Raw genomic sequence first — 24,009 nt, forward strand, 5'->3', positions numbered from 1 at the left:
CTCCTCTAGATAACTTGGGTGAAAAAAGCACAAAGTGAACCAAGGCAACGCTGTCCTGAGCTTCTCTTGAGCCTCTGCTCTGCCCATGGTATCTGACACTATCTGCTAAATTTTAAAAGCAGGGTAGGGCTAAAGAGCAGCTGTATGGGACGCAGGAAATCCATGGTGTGCTTCCCTCTTTTTGTTGAATGCACAAAGTCCTTTTTTGAGAAAAGCTCTGCAAGTCCTGTTCCCTCAAGTGGTGTTTTTCTGCACAGGCTGAAAATAACCTCCTGAATTGTATGGTGGGTGTTTTTATCACAGGGGTTGTAGCAGGAGGCTCTTGGCTGAATGCAGGAGGAGATCTGGCACAGAGGCAGCAGCACCAAATGGATGGGCTATGAGCAAAGCTCTGCAGGGACCACACACAGGGCCTGGGGAGTGCAGGGTGGCTATCAGGGCAGGAGGGAGTTAAAGACAGTTCCCTGCATCATTATCTTTCCAGCTTACTTTCTTTAAAATCCCTATCTTTTTCACATGATTCTCCTTAACTCCTAAAGCAGTACATCCATTTTCAGCAGGATGCACTTTGCAAACCTGCATGGTGCTGGGCTCCTGTAATTGCAGTTTCTAAAACAAGACCCTATTGAATCCTACGCACAACGATGCTGTGACCACGCTCTAATGTATCACAGTTTGGGTCTGAGAAAAGAGCAAGGATAAACCAGACTGGAAGTGTGGGTTATTGCAAGGAGAGAAAATACAAGCAGCTTCCTCTCTGTGAGCTCTGTTTAGCATTCCCACTTCTGTCCTGCAGTGCTCATGGTAAACAGGCTTTTTCCAGACGCGGGATCTGCACTGCAGCAGCTCAGCACTTCCTCCAGCAGCAGCGCAGCGGGCGCTCTGCATCCAGCAGCACATGCACAGTCATGAATATTCAAACTAAGGCTGTTTCCCCCCAACAGACAGACCCCAGAGATCAGAGAGCCCACCAGGGGAAGGCACAGGGGCCTGCTGTTATTGCTCTCTGTCGCACAATACTCAATTACCAAGCTATTTAAAAACACAGATGGTGGCATTTTACCATACGAGTGAAGGAATAGAGAACTCTAATCAGTCATGGCTCTGAGTGTTCACTTCAAAACCACCCAAGCCCCTTCCCTGCCTTACAGCTCTTATTGCATTCACTGCTTTTTCTACACCTAAGGCAGCTGCCACACAATATTTCAGGCACCTGGTAATTCCCTTTGCTCTCTCTGCACAGACATCACTCTTGGCTCGAGCACAGCTGTGCCACACGTGGCTCCTCCACTGGTGAGAAGCATCACACTACAGTGACAGGGCTTGCACAGGGCACTGGCCAAAGCAGCCCTGACGTGGCTTTTTCCACAGGGCTGAGCTCACTGCCAGGCTGGGGAATTAGCAACAGGGACACATGGAGAGGGGTGTTTTCCAAAAAACCATCTTCCTTAGTCTTTGCTGAAGGGCTGCCCCAAGCACATGTGTGGGCAGGGCTGGGAGGAAGATGGAAAGCATCTCTGTTTCTGGGCAAGACTGGAGCCTCTCCCCACTGCAACCAAGGAGAGAAAACACTAAGCAAAGCAGAGAGAGACAGTGTAAGCTGTCCTTTCCCTGGGCAACGTGGCCAACAACTGAGCATGTGGATCAATGAGCAGAGCTCTCTGGGTTCTGATAAGGGGACCTGGCCGGTGGAGGGGAAGCCTGGGGGACCATATTCATTTAGGCAAGCTGAGAAACTACATGCCTGAGTTGGGCTTCAGAAACATTCATCTTCCTGAAAAAGAATAGATCCTTTTTCCTCCTGAAAGCTACGTCTCCCCTCCATGCATTACACGCTCTATCACGTGCTTGGCTCGCACTGCCTGGCTCAAAGGTAACGTGAATGAATGGTCTGGCCACACTCACAGCTCGATTTTTCTTACAGATGAAGAATTCCACCTACAGTTTACTCTTTTATAGAGATACAGCAGTGCAATTTGCTAGACCAGATACTGTCAGAGAGCATAAAAAAGTAGCAATAGGCAGTAACAAGGCTGCTCATCTTGAGTGCAGAAACAGCTGAGCCACGAGGGACAGAAATAGCTTTTTCTGCAGTACGTGGTGATCCCACCACTGACACAGGACAAGGACACCTGCTTATACTCCTGCACCAAGAAAACTCAAACCATGGCTAACAGAGCTGTGCAGAGCCTTACCCAGACCACGTACTTACATGTAGAGCTGAGGATCCGAGGTCAGCGTGTCGATGCTGATGTGCTGCTCCAGGAGGCTGTAAGCCAGGATAGGGAGCGATGTGAAGCAGATGTTGTACATGGTCAGATAAGCAGCATCATACAGTGGCTTAGAAGAGGAAGAAAGGGTTAAATGAGACAGACAGAAAAAAGCCTCTTTAAAAGCCTCTCCACAAATTTCCAGCCCTCGTCTCCTACACACCCTACAGATTCATCCCTTTGTCACACAGCACAGCGTCACTGGGTAGGAGCTGTGCTCCGTGCGATGCAAGGGGGAACAAGGCACCCCCAGGCTGCGTGGCCAGGAACCTGCTCCCACTGACAGGACGCTTTGTAACTGGCTGGTCTCATCTCCACCTTATCCTCCAGAAAAACACAACTAAACAGCCCTTATCAGAGCTTTCCTGTTGCTGCTCTTGTGCTGCCGCTTCTATTAATACACTTGATGCCTCCTGCGGCTCTCTAAAGACTAGACTGTTTTAGAGGAACTACAGCTTCTTTTTTTTTTTTAAAAGGAAAAGGCAAGTGTTTCTGCCAAAACAAGCAGAGAATTCTCTCTCATCATTTACTCTTCCTGTTACTTTCGAGCCCAAATAGACACAAAAGCCCTTTAAGGTGACACAAAAGCCAAAGCTCTTGTCTCCAGGCACACGAACCCACTCACCACATGGATCTGTCCCTCTGATGCTTACTTGGACTAACCAAAGCTCTGATGACACTCATTGTGTGTCTTTTTTTAAAGCTGCCATAAAAGAATGAACTGTTCTTCCTCCTGAGTGACATTTTTAATGCAGTAAAATGCAGCAGAGGAGACAAAATCAGGCAACCTTTCAAAACTTGTTCTTTTAAGAGAAGCAGAAGTAGCAAAATCAGGTGCTGACAAACCAGCTAAATCCTTCTCTCATTACTTCAGGAAGGCGTCCACCTGTGTTTACGGCTGGTGGATGGGAAAGCAAGCAGATTGCTTTCTTTTCAGTTATGGTCTCAGAGTATTATGTTCCAGATACGGTGCTGAGCAACCAGGTCAGTTCTTACTGTCCTCCAGAGCAAGGTGGTGAAGGGACAGGATGCCAAAAGCTAAGTCTCTGCTAAGAACCCTCATTATGCCATTTGCTTTTTATCTTGCCTTTATGGACAAATTACTGGAAGTTACCTGCTGTGAGAATCCACAAAAGAACTGGTATAAAAACTGTGGTAAAATGAAGCAAAGGTTCTAGGAAAACAAAAGACAAATGGTCAGCAGGGAAGCACTTGACTTCTCAGTCTAAATCCAAGCAGTTTTTCCTGTTATCAGACATTAGTGGCTGACATTACAACATCAAACAAGGTAGGGCATTTGTTCAATCAGGCACAAAACCAATCCAGTGCACAGTTAGTATCTGCAGAAGACACTAGAAGAATGCTCACGTTCCCCTGTAAGCACTGTTTTCAATGGACAGGCACATGGCACACACAGCCTGCCCTAGGGGAGGAAAACAGAACTACAGAATATCCCACACGTTTTTTCTCCTGTTTATTATTTTATTCTACTGCCAAAGAAATGCATAGTGTAAACAAAGAAATCAGCTGCACGCTGCCCCTTACCTTATAGAAGAAATACTGTACAAGGTGTGCTATTCTCACATAATACAAATGCCCATGTGCTAGTAGCAGTTTCCTTAAATGCTTAAACTTTGGCACAGCATAGTCGCTGTTTCTGGAGGCCTGGCGTCCTTCTTTGCCTTTTATCCCTGCAGACAGAAGCATGGCAAGGGATTAATCCCGAGGGGCTGGAACCTGGATGCTGCCCACTAGGTTTGCTCACATCACTCAGTGTCTCAAGGCGTGACAAAGGCCAAGTTTCCCTCCTGAGTGCCCCAGGAGACCAAACACTAATACACTCAGCGTGGTTCTGGCTCCACAACACTCAGAGCTGCCTCTGGACTTTTCAAGCTATATTTAGGCTGCTCTGTGATTTCCTGTGTAAGAGTGTGGTGAAGAGTATCTAGGCAAACCTGATGAAAGATAAGGAATTGGTTCCCCGTGGGCTGGCCTGCATCTCACACAGCTTAGTTATTCCACTGCAGCTGCTCAGCCTCCTGAGACATCCCCACAGAGCTGTTTTGTTCACTCAAAAGCCGCATCCAAATGAACTGCACTGGATTCCCTTCATTAGAGGGCACCATGGCATTTCCAACAGCCCCAAATGAAGAATGTGCCCTTTCTCTTCCACTGACCCTTCTTTAGTGGCATTACAGAAGTCTCCCATATTTCTGACACCAATCTGCAGGCAGGAGCTTCCAGCCTGCTGTCAGTCACATGGACAGTGGAGACACAATGCACCTGGGCATCAGCCCCCAGGAAACACCTGTGGGTCCCTGTGCTGGGCTACTAGGACCAGTCAGCACTGAAGTCTGACACTTTCACCACACTGCCCTTGCAACAACTGCCACTAATCACCCATCTGTTTGCTGCTTGTGCCCCCTTTTTCCTGAGCCCCAAGCAATCCTTACCACCACAAATGTGGTCAGAGAGTTTTTGAAAATAACCTGCAGAGTATCACTGACAGAGAGAATGGTACTATCACAGGTGAGCAGTATATGATGGTCTCATGTCCCTCTCTTTTACAATGGGGATGGTAAAACATGGGCACAGATTGCCCAGAGAGGCTGTGGATGCCCCATTTCTGGGAATATTCAAGGTCATGCTGGGCAGGGCCCTGAGGAACTCGATATAGCTGAAGATCTCCCTGCTCATTACAGGCATTGGACCCTTTAAAGACCCCTTCCAACCCAAACTATTCTATGATCTCAAGCATTCATCTGGAGTTAAACTCTGCCTCCAAAGAAAGCAAGAGCAGACCTCCCCCATTTTTCAGTGGGACTGGTTTAGCTGTGTGCAATCAGAAACACCGACTGCGCCGCAGTAGTGAGCCCCAGCCAGAGAGCAGACAGGTCTGGGGTGTGAGATGGGTGTTTCAGGGACTCTTACCTATTCCCACATGTGCTTCCAAAATCATACTGACATCATTTGCACCATCCCCTATGGACAGGGTTATCGGGCTTCCTTTTGTGTTCTTCACCATTCGCACAATCTAAAAGATATTAAAAAAGGACAGCAGCAGAACCCAAAATTCAGTTAAAAAGCCTCCAGAGACCTTCCCACTGCTCCCCCCAGGACAAGTAATCAGGTTTTTATGGCAACAATATAACGCCTGGAGAGTGCAGGTTAATAAAAGCCCTTGTCACTTGCTTTGCAGTCACAACCAGAGCAAAAGCCCAATCCAGCTGTGCAGGGCTGAAGGACAGTATTTAAAAACAAACCCCAGCAGCAACATCCTGCTCTTCCCTTCTGCCAGACCCTGGTCTCCCAAAGGTGGGTTCTCTCACACATCTCAGGGTGCAGAAACACATCACTTATCAGGCTGGGACATCATCTGCTGGAGTGAGGAAGTCACAGACTCCACTTGACAAATTTGGAAAGAAAAAAAGAGCAAACTGGGAGGTTTTGTTTATTTCTAATTGGCCTGGGTTTACAGCTTCCTGCCAGCATATTAAACAAAGGGTTTGCATTCAGATTTGAAAGAATGGTGTGCTTTCATCATGCTCTGAAGCTCAGACGAGGCTTACACATTGCCTGGAGAAGTCCTGGTTGATTAAGATGATCAGGTCAAGTCCCAGCTGATGAATTCAGTGTGCGTCACATCAGCCAGTGACGTGCTTCAGCCAGTTAGAGGTAAATACCTGTGCTTTCTGCAACGGAGCCATCCGGCAGCAAAGGACTGCAGTGCACTTCAAGCAGATTTGTAGGAATATGCTTTTGTAATTGCTAGAGCCAGAGTCCTGAGAAGGGTTGAGTATCAGCGACAGCGTCGAGCCATCTATAATCAGTCCATACTCTTGACTCAACGTCCAGCTTCTGGGGCACAACAAGGAACACATTTGAAACATAATCAGACTAAGAAGTCAACCAAGCTGCTTGTAACACCTTAGCGAAAAAAAAAACTGGTTTTGGGTTAATCGTCTTCCCATCCTTTTTTTTGGGGCTTAGCAATTTTAAAAAGCTTGGATTTAACACGCCCTTCACTAAAGGAACAGCGCAGTTAAGTTCAAAGCCAACTAATACCAGAGATGATGAGCGAAGCAAAGGAACTGGTCACAGCACCTGCAAGTAACCAGTCCCCTGGGCCACAGCACGGTCCTATTTCTCTACCAAATTTGCATCTGAAATGCGCATGGCTGGGTCCTCTGGCTCACTCACCTCTTCAGGCCTCCCCGGTTTTTGGGAACATCCTGAATCAGCTTTTTGTGGTACTCCAGCAGCAGCTCATGGAGCCGATCCTCCTTCCTTTCGCTCTCGCCCACCGTTCTTGCCGTCAGCTCCAGCAGCTCCGTGCTGGTCTGGAAGAGCCTGCAGGCATAGCAGGTGGATTTGGCAGTTTCCATCTTGTCTCCTGTCAGCACCCAGACCTTCATGCCAGCTGCGTGCAGGGCTTCGATGGTCTCTGCCAGCTGCTCCTGCAGCCTGCAAGCAGAAGCAAAGCATCACTTTGCAGGTTGGCCCACACCTAACCCACAGAACCCTGATTCTGCAGGTAGGAGATACCAGCTCAAGAGAAGTTAATTGACTTTTCCCGTGCTGGGGAGACCACTGCCACAGGAATAAGGATTACAAGTCAGCAATGCCAAATTTTTATTTGCAGGCAAAAAGAGAAATCGCTGCTTTATACTTTTGACTCTTAGGCCTCACAGTAAGAGTTTAATTTACACTTGCAGTTACTATAACTGAACATGGAATTGAATTTGTTTTGATGTGCAAATTATGCTGTGTGCTTAATTCACTCTCTAGAAGTGCAAGTATTTCTGCAGTTTCATTAATAAATCCCAATTCCTACTACATCAGCCAGTTTAAGCAACTAGGGCACTGTGAAATGGGTTGTGCCATGGTGTAATTAATTGCCCTGGACACTGCCAGCATCTGCCTGGCTGTTTAGTTCCACCATGGCGAGTCAGGGCCACAAGGCCACATCACAGAGAAACCACAGGTAGCACAGTGCTGGTGGTGGAGTCACCTCTTTACCTGTCTTCTACAGCAGTAGCCCCGATCAGGTGCATGTCTGCTTCTGTGTCATCAAAAACCTTGGCCATCTTCTCCTCCCTGTCCTGCAGAGCCATCTTGGCTTCGTTGAGCTGTCTGTCAATTCTGTCATACTCCTTTTGAGTTAGTTCTTTGAAGGCCACACAGAGCGTTCGGTAGCCATCCTGGCAGCGGGACGGAAAGAAAATAAAGTGGACAAATGCCTTAAATCCAGATTTTTTACAGCTCCTCACTTTAGGGTTAGTGTTTTTGTCTACCATCAGTGCTGCTGTCAGTACTGACCCTGAGGGCAAGGACAATTTGTTGGCTTGTGTCAAAAGAGCAACTTTCTGTGTTTATTCAGCAACTTCTTCCCACCAGAGTAATCATGGTTCTGCTTATTATGTGCAGGTAACATGGCAGAAAGAAACTAAGACAGGACCAGGGCTGAGAGCATGCAGCCAGCAGGGAGAGCAGGGACCGAGTGCCATCACAGCTGGGACCAGGCTGCTGCTGTTACTTCTATTTTTAACTTGCCTGGGAGATGCTTGGACACAAGTGTGATGGAGACCATATAAGTATATCAAATAAAGGTGGAAGCCAACGAAACAGAAAAGGAAAGAAGCCTGGTATCAAAACAATGTGAAGTGACACTCACATTTTCAACACTTCCCTCCCAAGCAAGGTCACATCCCTATTTTAGGAATAAGGCTTTCCTGACCCCAGGAGCCAGCCAAATGCCATCCAAGTGCTCACCATAGCATTGCGGTCCACATGGACTTTTGTTTGTTGGATTTCTTCTTGCTGCACCCTTGGAAAAATAGAGGAGTCTGCTCCTTTACAGAAGAGAAGCAACTTTCCTAAAAGCAAATTATAAATAGTTTATAGCAGTCACAAGCTGCAGAGAGACTTAACAAGACTTAACAACGCCAATAGCAAGTGATGCAGAGGGAGGAAATCTGGCAGTACTAAAGAGGGAACTGCTAGAAGCCCAACTGCCTACCAAAAATGGCCTTTCACCATTCATCCTGTGAAAAACTTTTGTCTGACCTGGCTGAGACTTTGGGTGTCCCTACCTGCCTCTGAGCAAGTTTTCTGCAACAGGCTGGACATTGCTTCCTATCTGAAAGCCTTGGCAAGCTCTCCAGGGAGGGTAAAACCAGCATCCCAAACCCTACAGGACTGGTACTTGAGAAGGATGGTGACCTCTGAATTTTTCTGTTATTCCCATGAAACCCCATCCCACCCAGGGGACATTCTCACATGTCTTGCCCTGTACTTGTTTCAGCCTGGAACAAGGCAGGCAGGGAGCTCCCTGTGGGTCATTGTTCTCATCCCCTGATCTGCTGTTGGTCCCAAGCAGCTGCTACGAAGGAAAATTAACTCTGTGGCAACCAGACCCAGTGCAGGATTAAGTTAGACCAGCTTAGAAAACCTAACAGCTCAGCTTCTCTGGGTCTAGGGATAAGGGGGATGTGTTTTACAGCTGTGCACACAGGTATGAGAGTCCACAAGTGCACTTTGACTGTACCTGTGGTGGTTCTCACAATGACACTCATACGGCGCCGGACGGGGTCAAAGTTCAACACATGGAGAAGTTGGTACCTTTAAAAAAGGAGAAAAAAGCTTTGACACAGTGTAAGAAAAATAGAAAAATAACTATTTCAGACAGAAAATCACTAACAATGAGCTCCAGAAATCAATACACCCTACAAGAGGCATCACCCACTGGGGAATGAATTTTACAGCTACTGCACAAGAAAATGGAGGAAAAAACCCAAATTCCAGTAGTCCTGTGGTGATCTGAGCATGATAGTGAGGGTGCAGGTGCCCACCAGTGTCCCACCCCCCCCAGCTGGGAAGAGGCTCAGCAGGGAATGGGGCACCACATGCCACAAGCAGTAACACTGAGTCTCCCATTTAAATAAGAAGTTTCTTCACGAGGGAAGCAAGAAGTGAAACCTGCTTGTGAGGGCAAGTTTTCAGGGAGTGCTGGGATTAAGTCAGTGACTCCCAGATGTCCACCAAGCTGTGAGCACAGGGCAAAATCCAACTATTTTCAGCTTGAGGTGGGGGGAAAAAGGTTACAGGGAATGGAACTGTATCACGAGTTTAGGCTTACAATGTCCTGCTGTGAGCCCCAGCCACGGCCCATAAGGTCAGCAGCCACCCCATGAATCCCAGGAGCCACCTGCACAGCCTGGCACAGATGAAGGATACATACAAAGGACTGCAGCCTTTTGAGGGACCTGAATTTAGACATCAGTAAACCACCCGTGGACTTTTGCAAGTGAGCCTTTTCGCCTACACCTTGATGTGCTGTGCTCTGTGAAGGGAACAGGGATTTTGGGGCAGGTCAGCACTGTCTGACAGCCCTCAAGGAACAGCTTTGACCTTGCCAGGTTGACCAAACTCGATTAAGCTGGGTGGGAGTGGTGCAGAAGAGCAGCCCTGTTCCTCAGCAGTCCCAGCAGCACTTACAGCTCAGTTTCATTCTTTTGGTTTCGTATTTTCATGAAATCGTTTTCAAGTCCTAGAAAAGTGAAACCATACCTGTCAATAAACAAAAGGACAGAACAACATTGAAAAAACCCATTGGCACATATTATACATAACAATGTTCTTGTTTCACCTTCTGCACTGCAGAGGAGAGCAAAGAAGTCAGTGAGCCCGAGCTAAGGAGCACGGCTGGATGTTTGCTTGCTCCATGCAGAGCCTGCTATGATGTTCTGGCACCGCTCCCATCCCCTGGAGAGCTTGGGCACTGGAGCACACAGACACTGAGAGCCTCTGGACATGGTCCACTGGGTCTCTGGCAGGTTTACAAGCCATGAGCAAGTGTACACAGCTGCAACAGACTCCATTTAAAACCTAGGGGCTGGCAAGAGCATAGAATCACTGAATGGCTTGGGCTGGAGAGTATCTTACAGATCACCTAGTCCCAAACTCTTCTCCCTAGTCCTGGCAGGGACACCTTTCACTAGATCAGGTCGCTCAAAGCCCCACCCAGCCTGGCCTTGAGCATCTCCGGCAGGATTCAAATGTGGGGTTGACAAAAGTAACCATCCTATTATTTTGCCACTGCATGGCAAGGAAACAATTTCACTGCAATATGCACATGGTAACTGGTCTCACTTTCTAGGGGATTAAAGCAAAGGCCACGTGGGCTCCAGCAAAGAAGCCTCTGCCACACCTGGGCACTGCAGCACCTTGGGGCTACTCTCAGTGAATGCAAACCACAGCCTACCAGGGAGCTGCTCAGGGAAGATCCTTTACAGAGCATCCCTTTAACAGAGAGCTCATTTAAACCCCCAGGCTTCACAGGGCTGCAGGTCAGGTTCAGCACTGGTATCACAACCTGCTTCCCAGAGAGACCATGGAAAGGGATCTATCACCTTCAGATCACCCTCACCTCCCTCCTTCCCACCAGAGAGAGGGAATCAAAACCCCAACGTCTTCACATTCTTACTTTTCTGCGCCTTTCACCAAAGCGATTTCATCTGGGGAAGAGGAGATATAGGTGTATTTGCGCTCTGGATGCGCCATCAGCCCATCCACCTGGTCTGCCTCCTTGATCTGAACCGTGTGGCACAGGCAGAGTGCCCGCAGGAACAGCTCCTCGCGGCTCTGGGCAGGAGGGAGGGAGGGCTCATTACCAGCTGAATGCCACCGCCCAGCCAGGAGCTGGCCACAAAACCCTCACAGCCACCAACACGCACATTTCTTACCTTTTCAGCTTTGCCGTAGTATTTTAGGGGTCCATCAGTCTGGGAGAAGCCATCCACCTCCGAGATGCAGTCTTTGTACTTGTGCCCGTCGATGCAGCACTCGATGAACTCCATGCTGTTCTCCGTCAGAGTCCCGGTTTTGTCCGTGAACACGTACTCCACCTGCAAGCACCAGGCACTGCCTTGCTGCACCCCCAACCCAAAGGGACAGGGAAGGAACCCCCAAAAACAGAGGCTGGGGAATTTTAGTGTATCTGTGCCAATGCTGGAGAATACCTGGCTGCTATCCTAACGTGACCCTGAAAAAAAGATGCAGGTGCCCCACTGCATCACTGTGCAGTTCTGCTACTTTGCTCCTTAGAGCAGCTCCTCTGCTTTTCAGCCTGTTGCATAGGTGGCAGGAGGCAGCTTCTGAAGACTTAAAATCTGTCTCCAGGCTCTTCACTTTCCCCTCATCCTCCTTCTTGGGTCCTTTCCTATAGCCCTAGTGCTTATAGAACTGCTGCTGCAGGTCTGCTGCCTCCTTTGGGGGATTTCCATCTTGCTCCTGTATTTCCATTAGCTAATTGCTACTCCAAATATATTTTTATTATTGTTTTTAAAGCAAAATCAAAAGCAGGAGGCACTACACCCAGTATAGATCAGAAAGGGAAGACTGAGCTGTCTAGGTGCCCCAGCAAAGCAGCAGCAGCACAGCTGCACGTGCTCTGCACGTCCAGGGAGATGACTGGGCAGACATTTTCATTAATCCTCAAAGAGACAGAGGATTTTTAATTTTTAATTGAAGCAGTGAAAGCAAATCACCCTGACACACAGAGTGCTGCGCCTGATATTCCCCAATAAGGAAACAATTGGCGTGACCCAATTCCTGCTCTTTCATGCACTATTTATAACCTTATCTGTTTCACAGAGCGAGTGGAATCACATTAAATGGAAAGTGCCACCAAAGCGGGTGAAGTTCTGGCCCGAGGGGACTGCGGGGGATTGCCACAACAAGGGCTCCTGGCAGGGAGGGCACTTTCCTCCACATTTGCATCCAAACAGATGCAAACACAGCATGCTCTGACCTGCCCGAGCTCTTCATTCAGGTCCGAGGTGTTCACCAATGCTCCCTCTTGCATTTCTTCATCATACATCTCCTTGTCCCAAGAGATGAAGAAGGAGCCCAAGAACTTCTGCATCTCTACTGTAACGTACATGGAGACGGGGATAATAAAGTTGAAGAGGACCATAAACGACAGGAAGTCCGTGAACATCCTCAAGACCTGCAAAGGAAAGAGGAGAAGATGCAGCCTGTGGCTGTCAGGACACAGGGGCACTTTACAGCAACACCTCAGGGATTCTGGACAGCTTCTCTTCTAAGTTAGATAGAAAAGAACAACATGAAGATGAAGGCAGCTAAGATACAGGGCTAAATCCCATTTTCCTTTGGCACAGGAAATCTTACTGCCTTCTGCAGACCTACCAGGTACACAAGTACATCTCACTCCTTCACAGGGACCAAAACAATGTTTCATCTCAGCATATTCCTCTTAATTTATACTGCTATAATTTTACACTGCTACAGGCTCGTCCTGATCCCAAGTAACTGGAAAAAAGGAGCAGGTGGCTTGAGACCAGTCAAGCTGTGGCAAGGGTGCAAGTGATGCAGTGACATCCCTGTAAGTCCTCCTCAATAAGCCATCAAATAAAGATCTCTGCACCCTTACACTCTCCCAGGCTTGACTGCCCAAGTCTTGGCAAGTTTAAGAAACTGGTTGACATGGCTCAATTTAAGTTTACCTATTCAAAGCTGAAAGATAGCTCGAGTTCAGATAAGGACCCAGGTTAAATCAGCTGCATTTCTGTATTATATAGTATTTATTTATACTTTGCCCTGCTCCACACAAATATCACTGTGCACGAGCATGAGAGAGGCCCAAAGAAACACAAACAGCAGGAGAGACCGAAGGAAACAACAGCACTTTGTGTGAGCAAACAGGACTCCCAGGGCAGGCAGCAGGCACTATCAGATTAACCAAAACAGTCAGAGTAAGTAAAGCTGGAGGAGGTGCTGAAATACAAATCCACTTACCTTGAACGTCTCTCTCTCTTTTTTAGTCTTCTCGTTGTACCAAGGCTCATCATTAAATGGATTACTCTGCCAGACGTATTTCAGAGTCGTGCACACAGTGGCCTTGCCCAATAGGATGCACAAATACACTATCAAGAAAGCGTTGATAGATCTGAAAAACAGGGGTTTTTTTTTTAAATTCTTGCAGCTATTTTTATACAGAAAAGCACGTAAATAGACAGGAACAAGACTTCCTTACTTTTAAGAAGGGAATTACAGAACAAGTGCTTTTGACACTGCTGATATTCAGGGTCAGGTTCATATAACATTTCTTAGTTTTGTTTTTAAAGAAAAAAGGCTACTAAATTATGCTGCTTCTTGCAAGATATGCTTTATCAAATACCCAGATTTTTCTATGCAATCAGAGAGCATCTGAAACAAAAGGCAGCAGATTAGGGGATTATTACTGTACAAGTCATCCATTGAAAACAAACCCAAACCCAGCAGGTTTTACTGATTTTTTTTCTGAACACAAATACTCACTTTTCTACTGCAGACCGTTTCTGAGATTTCCCTTGGTAGTTCAGAGCCATTTTTGTTTCCATTCCAGTATAGACTGCAACTCCTGCAGGGTATCAAAGCAGGGCTCATGAGGGACTCGCAGCCCCGGAGGGCGCCAGCTGGCACTTGGCCATCAGGGGCATCGGTGTTTACATCAAACTCCAATCCCAGCTGAAGAAAGAGGCATTGCCCAAGGACTGTTCAGCTACAGAAACCTCTGAGGCTGCTAAGCAGTGTAATTGCTGTACCTCAGAGCACTGAGCCAGAGCCCATGGATCACGTACAGTCAGCAACAGCATCAGTCTCCCATCACAGCTGTCACCCTCCGTCATCAGCGTCTGAGATTGTGCTCCCAGCACACTTCCAGCAAAGGATTTGGGAACAACTCCTTGCTCATTGTGTCTCAGGCAAAGAGGAAAACTTGCTCTGGTGTATTAACACAACCTGCACAGCAGGGCAGCCCTGCAGATAGAACCAGTGCCTCCTGATTTCACCCCAGCCACTTTGCCATCAGCTTGCAGGAAAACTGCAGCTCTACAGCCCAGGTAGACAGGCTGTAGAGAGGTATGTTCCCTCTCCAGATTTAGTAGTGAACATCTACATTTGTCATTATTTATCAGAACTATTTAAATAAATAAACAAAAATAACTTCACCATAAATCTTCTTGGTATTTTTGAGGGTAGCACCTTTCAACAACAGGTTTTCAGGACCCAAAGACCTAAACATAAAAGAAATTATATAACATTGCATCACTCACAGATGATTCAATCTATTTTATAAATTAGAGTCAGAAACAGGTAATAAAGATAAGCAAAGGTTCCTTAGATCTGATTACATGATTTGTATGTTAAGTGGGGCCTTGTTTGAGTTTGTTTTTCTCTTTGTATAATTACATTTCCATTTCATTTTACAAACACTATCCCCGATGTACCAAGTTCCACTCTTATTGGGGGATTTTCATTAAGGCTTTTAAGGAACAAGTGCAAAATGTTCAGATCTAGTATGCTTCAGTACTTTTATAAAAATGCAATGTTAAAGTCATCAGAAGCCTGTCCCTTCCAGCCCAGTCAATCAATGGCACCATCAAAGCTGACAGCCCCATCTGTGTTTTTATTTCTCTTTGAAACCCCCCAATGAGCCTCTGTTGCTTCTAGGGTATGAACAGACCCACCACAAACCCACCACAAAACCCATCCAACAACGCTCTGGTGAGAGCCAACTCTTTTTGATGGCTTATGAACATTATTTGCTGTTTTTCCCCTTGAAACACTCGGATTGGTGTTTAAGTTTTTTCTTACTTTCAAGTGACAGTATTTTGTAATTACCTGGTAGATTTGTGACCCATCAGCAGGGCAGGACATTACCAGGTGGTCCTGCACTGCTTCCCCAAAAGGGGCTCAAACAAATCACAGGATGGCAGAAGGGACGCCTCCTTTTAGAATAAAATCTTTGGAATGGTTAAAGAAAAAAAAAAAAAAACAAAACAAAAAACCATTCCCAAATGATGGCAGCACAAGCTCAGATCCTTGAAATTCTCTGTAGATGCCCAACCCCTCTGAGGAGGGCCAGCACACAGCTGCAAGACCAACCTGGCTACGGGTTCTTGGTTACTTCTGTAGATGATAATTCTTCCAACAAATCTGTAATAAAAAGATGAGAAACTTGTATTATAAACACACTAAAGAAAATTCATTGACAGGAAATGGAAGCAAACACAGAAACAAATGAATTTGAGAGTTTAATGTTTCAGAGGGGTGTCTGTGCTCAGGACAGAGAGAAGCCACACATTTCCCATGCTCAGGAGTGCCCCGGCACCTACACACCCCAGCACATTCCCATTACAGACTGCAGCACACCCCAGCAAACCTCCCTCAAGGGATTTAACCACACAGACCACTTACTCCTGGAAGTCATTCAGCCCATTGCCTTTTACTTGGGAGGTAGAGTGGCCTAAAAATAGGTGCATGGACCATTATTACTGCTGAGCTGACAAAAACCAGCTCATTATACCGTGACAAGTGCTGCACAAGGGAGGCTTTTCTGCAAAGACACTGAGCTTTAAAGACTTTGCCATCCTCATACAGAAGAGGCCCAGTAGCTTATCACTGCCTTGAGACACCTTTTGGCCTCTGATGAAAAGAAGATGGCCTTTGCTGTGCCGAACCGCAGATCCCCCAAGCAATGGTGCTGAGGGGCCTGCAGGGAGATGACACCCGGCAGCTGCGGGGCAGGACAGGCAGGGGGGGATGCAGGAGGGACAGACTCACTTGTAGAGGTCAGGCTGTGGCTGTTCACACTCGATTGTGGCGGTGAGGGTGTCGATGGCTTCATCGGTGCAGAGCACGGTGGTGTCCCGCACCGCGTAGTGAGTCTGGGCACAGGAGCACAGGCAGCGTCACCTCGAGCCCCAGCTACAATCCCATCCCAAGTTTTATACCCCATTACTTAAAATGCCACCATGCACAAGCTAGTCAGCACCAGCAGCTCTCCCAAGCCCTTGTCATGCTCCCGCAAGGCAGCTGAAGCATCTCTCAGTGAAAGAATGAAGTCACTAAAGCTTAAGGGAAACCACAGTAGCAAGGAGCTGCTGGGTGTGTCTCAGTAAGGCACACACTGAAAGCAGAGCATCCTTGGTTTTCCCTGGGGACTTGCCCTGGTTGGGGTGGAGGGGAGGCTGCAGGTGCCCCATGAAGAAGGGGCTCTTGGGGACCACCTGCCCTGGCTCCTGACAGTAACCAGACACCAGCTCCAGTACCAGGGATCAGGCAGAGCACTGGCAGACTCTGAGCTATTTTTAGCAGCTGCTGCTGCAAAGGTTCATATCTCATAATTAACTGAAAAGCCCACAAAGGATCTGCTCACTGCCTTTCAGGCTCTATTTATAGGAGCTACTCAGAGCTCCAAGTCACGGCGGGCTGCCTCAATCCACCTTCATAAACAAATTCATTAAAATGCTTCCTCCGCTCCTCACTCTTGCATCCCCTTCCCTGCGCAGACCGGAGGCACCGCCACGCTACACACGCTGCAGTCATGGCAGTGGAAACCCCCACCTTTGTGCTGCTTTGGTGACCTACCTGGCTGCTCCAACTGACAGCACACATGGATCTCCAGCACAGATCACAGCTTTTGTGTAGCACAAGTCAAAACTGTTCCTGCAGTGCCCAGTACCAAACCCAGCCCTTGTAGGGGTTTTGCATTGCTCCCATCAGCAGAGACACTGTGCAATTACTGAGTGATACTTCAAAGCTGCCTCCCAATCAATTCCACGATCTTTACATCCTTTAGTGTATTTAGAAAACACGTGTTCTTTTAGCTAACGTATGGCCAAAGATTTGTGCTTCAAAGACAGAGCCCTGACAAAATCTCTTTTACAGTTCTATTCCAGTTTCACTTAATCAGGCACCTTTCCCATACCTCAGCCTGACATGCCCCAACTACCAGAAAAATCTCCACCAAGAAGGCAGCAGATATCCCTGCAGATGAGGTGTGGTGATTACCCAAGCACGCTTCCCTCACCCCCCTTTTGCAGCAAACCCCGATTTGTAATGTTAGATCTATTCCCCCAAACAGAGCTGGCTTTTCTATTCCCTCTTCCCCTTCAAACTCATCTTCACCTCATCATGAAACAGGAGACAGCTCCCAGTCACCTACAGGAATCCGCAAACCAAGAAAAAACACCACAGTGTTTGATATAGAAACTCAGCATTGCATCCCCAGACTCACAAGTTACTAAGAGCTCAGACTCTGCAAAAGTAATGTGAACTCACGCACATGATACACCTGACACAAATAAGCAATAGCCTTTTAACATGGTTAGCTATTTTTAGCCTCAAGCCACTTCAGAGCTCCAACTCCTCACTAGTGGAACCAGTACTGTGCACCAGCACTGCACCAGCTCCTACACAGGTTGTCCAGTGCCAGTTAAGAGCTGCCCACAGAGAAGAAACACAAATCCCAGATAAACATATCAGATCCACAGTGGTATTCCCACTGACTTCAGAGTACGCTGGAATGAATCATGTCATTTTAAAGTATCTTCCAGTCTTACTACTGCAGCTGCTAGTATCTGTATAAATATTTATCACACTCAAGTGCAACCAAATGTTCATGTCTTCTGACGTATATAAGCTTTTTGTTGCTGCTTCTTTCCCTAGTTTAGAGGAGAGGAGAGAAAGAAAGAAAGAAAACAAACTGAAGATATTCATCCTGAGCAAGACTAGTATTAAATTTCACTGCTTGCTTCAGGGAAAGGGAGAGAAAATCCCAGAAGCGATGCTTTTCTCACGCTGCTGAAAAATTCCCTGAATGAGTCTAGACATGCTGCCTCAAAAAAGTCCCTAATCTCACTGGAAATGCTTAGTTAAGTAATGGGAGCATTGGCGGTCCTGGAAAAGGAGCTGGAGAGCTGCAGGCACTGCTTCCCTGATGCACCAGAGCTCACAGAGTGTGGCTGGAGCAGGGAAGTGCTAACACTTCCTGCGATGGGCAGCGAAGCTGTATCGATAAATAGCAATCCAGTTTGGGGCAGTGCCAGCAGAAATGGCCCTTGGAGACAAAACAGAGCACAAACAATCCCCGAGGGCTTCACTGCTGACGCACTGGAAGCCAACAAGAGCCGTTAAAGAGCCACGCAGCTGCAGGAATGGGCTCCAGGGCAGCAGCCTCAGTTACGCACAGCCCTGCCACGCAAGCAGCGGCATCTCCAGGTACCCCAGTACCCCACACGCTGCCCCACCCAGCCCCGTTACCTTGAAATTGGACTCGCCATCGAGGCTAGCTGTAGTGACATAACAGGTCCCATCAATGCTGCTGGAGGCCAAAAATATCAAGTCACAGGGGAAGGTCTCATCTGCCGTCACTTCTACTATGTCTCCAACCTAGAAGACAGGAAACAGTCCCGTGAAAAGTCCTCTCAGTTGTTATTAGATGGTTATGATTTAGCTTCTCTCAAAGCCTAGAAGAAATCACTTTGGCTAAAAGGGAAACTGAGGTCCAAGAGGTGCATGGATCCCTGAGCATCACTCCACAGCCTGATGGGGCGATGCAGCCTGCACTGACTCAGAGCACCCACGTGGCACAGTTAGTAAGTATTTCTCTGCTAAATCTTGATGGAGAAAGAGATTCTACTTGCCTGAAGTGTGGTGTGATAAATTAACGTCAAAGCTAAGTGTACTTTCGTGGTGTCCTTGGGAGAGTTGGAAATAGAAGAGGACTGCCTGTCCTGGAGAAGTGTAAAATGCTGACAGATCTGTCACTTGTCAGCCCTGTACAGCTTTTGTGAGACAGCTTTCCAAAAGCAATCAAAGGCAGCTTCACTCCTAAACTGGGAACAGCTCTCAGAGCATCTCATCTGAAAGTGAGCACACTGGGGCAGCTCTAACCCAGTACACCCCTCCTCCCCTGCCCCCTCAGCACACACCTCTGTGTTCCCATCAGCCTCAGTGATAACACACGAGTTCTCTGCTAACAAGTTACCTTGATTTTTTCACTCTCTTTCCGCACTTGCTTTGCATTTTCGACAACAAAGACGTTGCTTTTGTTCACTTCATTGTCAGCTCTGTGCCTCAGCCAGTCCTCGTACCCCTAAGGCACAGACACAGGAACACAAACTTGTAACAAAGCAAGTAAACTAATGAAAAGGGAGGAGTGAGGATGAGAGGGACACATTAAAACAATGAATAAGGCAACCAGTCCTCAGACCTCCTTCATGCCTGACAAAACATCATCAGAGTAGCTCAGACTGAATCAATTTATTTTAAAAACTTCATATGCATATTTGACAGATTCAGAACAGACTAAAATAACACAAAAATAATCTATATGTGGGGCATGCAACAAGCAGCTAAACTACTGTAACACATTTCTATTATTCTCAGTGCTGGCAAGAACAGACTGATAATATGAATAATACACTCAGCAGCCTGCAGCTCTTTCCTATGGTAACGCAGGATGACACTCTTCCTCTTCAGTCTTTACTGGAAGAATACAACACTGAGATTTGAAGCAGATAGATGTTATTCTAGCTCTCCCTTTCCAGCCCCCATAGAAGAAACTTCTTTTATTATTCAATCAGGAAATTGTAAATGGCATATGTGCCTGTGATGGGAGGAAAAAGGTCTTTTAACACTGCAAGAAGATGAGGACTACATGTTTTCAGGGCTAGCTGAGTGGCTGAACAGAACCTGTCCTTTCTACCTACCAGCATGGGAGCAGAGCGTGGGCTATATTTGGAGCACGTCTCTGCAAGGACTCAGAGAGCTCTTCTAAAAAGAGGAAAAACATTCAAGTAACACCAGAACTACAGCAGAAAGCTTTACTGACCCTCAAGGCCCGCTTACAACAGCACAGAGGGGTTTTACATTGCCAAAACAGGAGACACCAATAACCACACTCAAAATGCAGCCTCTCTTGAAAAGCACCCGTGCACAACTCACCTTCTAAGAAGGGTGCACCAAACCTACAGCACACGGTGGCTTCTGAGTATATTTAAATACATGTTTATCATTTTCTCTACATATCCCAAAGAGCATCTGCTCCTCCCCACACCGTACCTGTTTGATAGCTGTGACAGTGATGACAAAGAAGAGCGGGAGGCCACTGGTCACCGGGCTGGTTGGGGTGTCCACTATCACCTGCAGAAAGAAAAATGTATTGCTGAGCCCTGGTTTTTAGGCAGTAGAAGAAACCCAAAACTTTGGTTATGGGGGGAAAAGGTTGCTTATCCCACTGGGGGCAAGTCAGAGCCTAGCAGAAGAGAAAGGGAAGGAAGGGCTGGTTATGAAAGGGAGGGCAGTACCAGTCATCTTGAACCACTGACACTTGGAGGCTAAAAATAACACCCATCAGCCCAGATTACCTATGAAATATACTGCAGAACAGAACATGAATATTTAAGTAAAAGAGAAATCCAGGCTTTGTCTTTAAGCTCTCAGATTTGGAGTTCAGAGCATGATTTAAGCACCATGGATGCTCAGGGGCCTTGGGGCAGAGAGCTGGATCCTTCCTGAGCTCACTGCAGTGCTCGAGCCAGCGCCATGGTAAAGACCAAGCCCCTTGATCACTAATTAAAACCTTCGGGCTGTTCTTTCTGACTGTACCAGGCCTTCGCCCAAAGGGTAAGGATGGCAGAACAGGTTCATAAGTGAGAGGGAACACCTTCCACCTTCCAAACCAGCACACCATAAATCGGTCATTTTTCCTGCTGTTCCTGGAGAGAATGGGAGCACGAGAGGCAGATGATGAGGGCTACAATGAAAGGGATGGGGAAACTCAGCAGAAAGGCTTTGTGTCCCCACAAAGGGACTTTGTCTCCTGTTTGTGCTTCCCCAGCATGCTCACAAACAGCAGTATCTGGATATCTATTGTTTCAGGCTGCCTGTAAAAAGCTGTATTAAGGACAGGACTCCTCTTATCAGCTACGTGGACATTTTTGACTATGAAATGCTGTACACTGCAATATTACCCCACACTACTAAACCCAGAGAGAAAAGCCAGAAGATTCTGAAGTGGAAGAGATACACCACAAGAAGCAGCCAGATAAATGGCATAATAGTTAAGCAGCAGGAAGGTAAACCAAGATAAACACCAAAAATATTTCCGGGCACACAAAGCCCTGGCTCACTTAAATGGGATTAAAATGTTTCCAAGCAGAAAGTCTGGTAGAAACCACACTTTGGAGGAACAGCCTCGAGTGAGGATAGTGCCAAGAGTCACACAGACACACTGCACAAGTGATGGCCACTCACTGGGGCATTATCATGAAGTTTTGGCCAGTCAGCCAAAAGTTATCTTGCAAAAATTGGACAGGTCTAGGGAATCCAAGAAGAACTTTGGCTTTCTGCTGAGAAGGACAAAATTGAGGACCTCCTGCTGCCCAGCAGGAGAGTTTCCTGCACTGGACAAGATGTAGTTGTATTTATGTAAAAAAAGCAATACCATGTCTGTCCACACAGATATAGGATTACAGATATAGGAACACAAATACCAGATGAAGTGCCTGGAATAATTCACACATTTGGAGTTTGGACTCCCTGCAAAAATCCCCTGGCTGGACAGTACTCTTCCCCTTTGTGGATGGTGAAAAGCTGAGGGGACACACAAGCAACAAGCCAGGACAAAGGCAAACTCATCTGAAACTATTTTTGAACTGGTTTAGGACTTCAACAGCTTAATTTGAATCCACTTAAAAGTGGCCAAGTCCTCCCGTTACTTAATAGCTTCTTCTTACAAGATTCCTTAAGGACACTAAGGACCACACTTTCCTCCTCAAAGGGACACTTTTCACTCCTGCTACCTCCTAAAATAGCTTACTGCCACCAGCTTGGTTTGTCTACAAGCACTCTGGGACTGTGCTCCAGCCCCTTCTACCGGGAGGTTCCCTGCAGATTCCTGCAAGTGCTGCAACAGATGAACCAAAGAAACAGCTATTTGTATCCCTGTTTGTGCACAACGTGGTTTCTGTTTAACGCACATACTTTGTCTTACAAAGAGCTGGATCTGGAGCCACAGAGTAATAGATGTTTTGATAAAGCATTTTACAACAGGCAGAGCAGATGCACCCGAGCGCTGTGACACTTCACTCCTCGTGCAGAACCAGGTAGGACAACCCCATCAATTTTAAGAAATTTAAAGATAAGCATGAACATTTAAGATATAGATGGCATTTTTCAAGGTATAACCCTTGGCATTTAAAATGAATGGAGTGGCCCTGAGTGCCTTTTTAAGGCAAGTGACGTCTCCAGAATGACAAGCACCTGGGGGCAGGTGGCTGCTCTCTACAGCAGCCAGTGGATCAGTGCTGTCAGGCTGGGCTTGGCTCAGTTGGGTTTGTTTTTTCTCTAATAGACCACGAGGGCTGCTTCCTGATTTTAGAGGTGCTCACAGAATAAAAACAAGGAGGAACAGCCAGGCTCTTCTCTCACCTGCATAGACCTGTGCCTAAAATGGGCAAGCAGCTAGACTGAAACTCACTTTGTAACTATAATCAGGAATATTTCATGTTCTCCATGGCCAGAGGGTCAATAGATAAAATGTAATAGCACGTCACTAAGTGGCCAGCTACACAAAAAGGACATCCTGACTCCAGGGTATCGCTTCAGTTCAAGGCAAATTACAAATTGGGTCTGACAAAATGGAGCAACGCCAGCAAAATGAAGAGATGGAGGCAAGCCAGCTGACGCCAGAGTAAATTGGCCTTTCATGTCACACTGCCAGGAGGAGCCACAGGGCTGTGTCTCGGGATCCCCGCTCCTGCAGCCACCACCCAGAGTGACTGTAAACCAGAATCCTTTACAGTAGGGATAAAACAGTTCAGGCACTCATCTTTTAACCTGCAGCCTGGGAGAGACTGATGTCCCAGTCCTGACCCACCAAAACCCTGCAGAAGCCACACAATGCCTTTTTATTTGTGGGGTAGAGCTCTGGTGCCTCTTTCCAGCCCTAGAGCTGGCTGTGTGCTGAGCCCCAGACTTGAGGATTTAAAATGTGAGCAAAGGCATTGCAGTGATTCTCCCAAACTCCCTTTACCCCAGTGCATTTTGACAGCTTGCTTTTCTTGGATGACAGAACAGAAAATGAGTATTCCTCAGGATCTGCCCCTTCATACAAGCCACAAAGCAGAGCACAAAAAGTTTGTGCCTGTAATAAATTTGCTGCTTTGCCCATGCAGAGCAACTTCCTGAAGCTTCAGGTTTCCAGAATTCATCTTACGCATTTTCTGAATTTTACTGAGTACATCCTATCTCTCCTGCTTGCCTTGAAACTCATCATACCTGAGACATAAAATATCATATCACTTGGGGAAATATAGTTATGAAACAGAAGTAGTAATGGTGACAAAAAAAATAGATCTTAATTGTATAGCATCAAGTGTATTTTCAGTGGTTGAATGATCTTAACAGTGAGAATTAAGATGGTTTTTCAATGTTCCAGCAGTCATTCAAACCCCATCTCAGACAGGCCCAGATATTTTAATTATTTTTATGCCTTGGATGGTGTGGCAGAATTATAACACAGCTTCCAACTCAACAAATTCCAAACCTCTTATAAGCACAAACAGTTTTAAATCTCAATTCTCGTTCAAGCTATGTTTAACATCAGCATCTAAATAAAACTCGCTCTTAGCATCACAGCTCTTACCTGCACGAGGAAGATGATAAGGAAGTAGAAATTGGCAATTCTTCTAAACTGCTCAAAAAGGTTCTTCGGGAGGAAATTCCAGAGGGTGTACTGTGGGGAGAGAAGGGGACTCACAAACAGACCAAGGCACGTGGCTGACAGGGACTAGAGCTACCAAAGGGAATGATCTGCACGGAGGAGGAAAGGAGCTCTCCTTTAACGTGGCAAGGGAAGCACAGCGAGGCAGCTGAGCAGCCCTGGGGG

At 46.9% G+C, this 24,009-nt stretch overlaps 1 protein-coding gene across 6 annotated transcripts in view; it reads right to left on the reverse strand.

Annotated features, from left to right (window-relative positions):
- The window catches only part of ATP11C (ATPase phospholipid transporting 11C), a 62,323-nt gene that overhangs the window by 12,326 nt on the left and 25,988 nt on the right, over positions 1-24,009 (reverse strand). For 5 of the 6 annotated variants that reach the window (XM_069015004.1, XM_069015006.1, XM_069015001.1 and 2 more), the window contains exons 3-24: positions 23,767-23,856; positions 20,181-20,261; positions 19,105-19,212; positions 18,378-18,506; positions 15,897-16,000; positions 15,219-15,269; positions 14,283-14,347; positions 13,611-13,692; positions 13,089-13,239; positions 12,082-12,279; positions 11,015-11,176; positions 10,756-10,913; positions 9,768-9,839; positions 8,818-8,891; positions 8,043-8,146; positions 7,290-7,471; positions 6,471-6,734; positions 5,954-6,128; positions 5,202-5,304; positions 3,816-3,961; positions 3,385-3,444; positions 2,213-2,340 (exon numbers count right to left, since the gene is read on the reverse strand). In XM_069015004.1, the coding sequence (XP_068871105.1) occupies positions 2,213-2,340; positions 3,385-3,444; positions 3,816-3,961; positions 5,202-5,304; positions 5,954-6,128; positions 6,471-6,734; positions 7,290-7,471; positions 8,043-8,146; positions 8,818-8,891; positions 9,768-9,839; positions 10,756-10,913; positions 11,015-11,176; positions 12,082-12,279; positions 13,089-13,239; positions 13,611-13,692; positions 14,283-14,347; positions 15,219-15,269; positions 15,897-16,000; positions 18,378-18,506; positions 19,105-19,212; positions 20,181-20,261; positions 23,767-23,856 (2,687 nt within the window). The remainder of the gene's footprint in view (positions 1-2,212; positions 2,341-3,384; positions 3,445-3,815; positions 3,962-5,201; positions 5,305-5,953; positions 6,129-6,470; positions 6,735-7,289; positions 7,472-8,042; positions 8,147-8,817; positions 8,892-9,767; positions 9,840-10,755; positions 10,914-11,014; positions 11,177-12,081; positions 12,280-13,088; positions 13,240-13,610; positions 13,693-14,282; positions 14,348-15,218; positions 15,270-15,896; positions 16,001-18,377; positions 18,507-19,104; positions 19,213-20,180; positions 20,262-23,766; positions 23,857-24,009) is intronic. The other variant, XM_069015005.1, reaches the window with a different exon arrangement.

This window comes from Aphelocoma coerulescens, chromosome 4A (genome assembly GCF_041296385.1).
Source record: "Aphelocoma coerulescens isolate FSJ_1873_10779 chromosome 4A, UR_Acoe_1.0, whole genome shotgun sequence".
NCBI classification, from domain to species: Eukaryota; Metazoa; Chordata; class Aves; order Passeriformes; family Corvidae; genus Aphelocoma; species Aphelocoma coerulescens.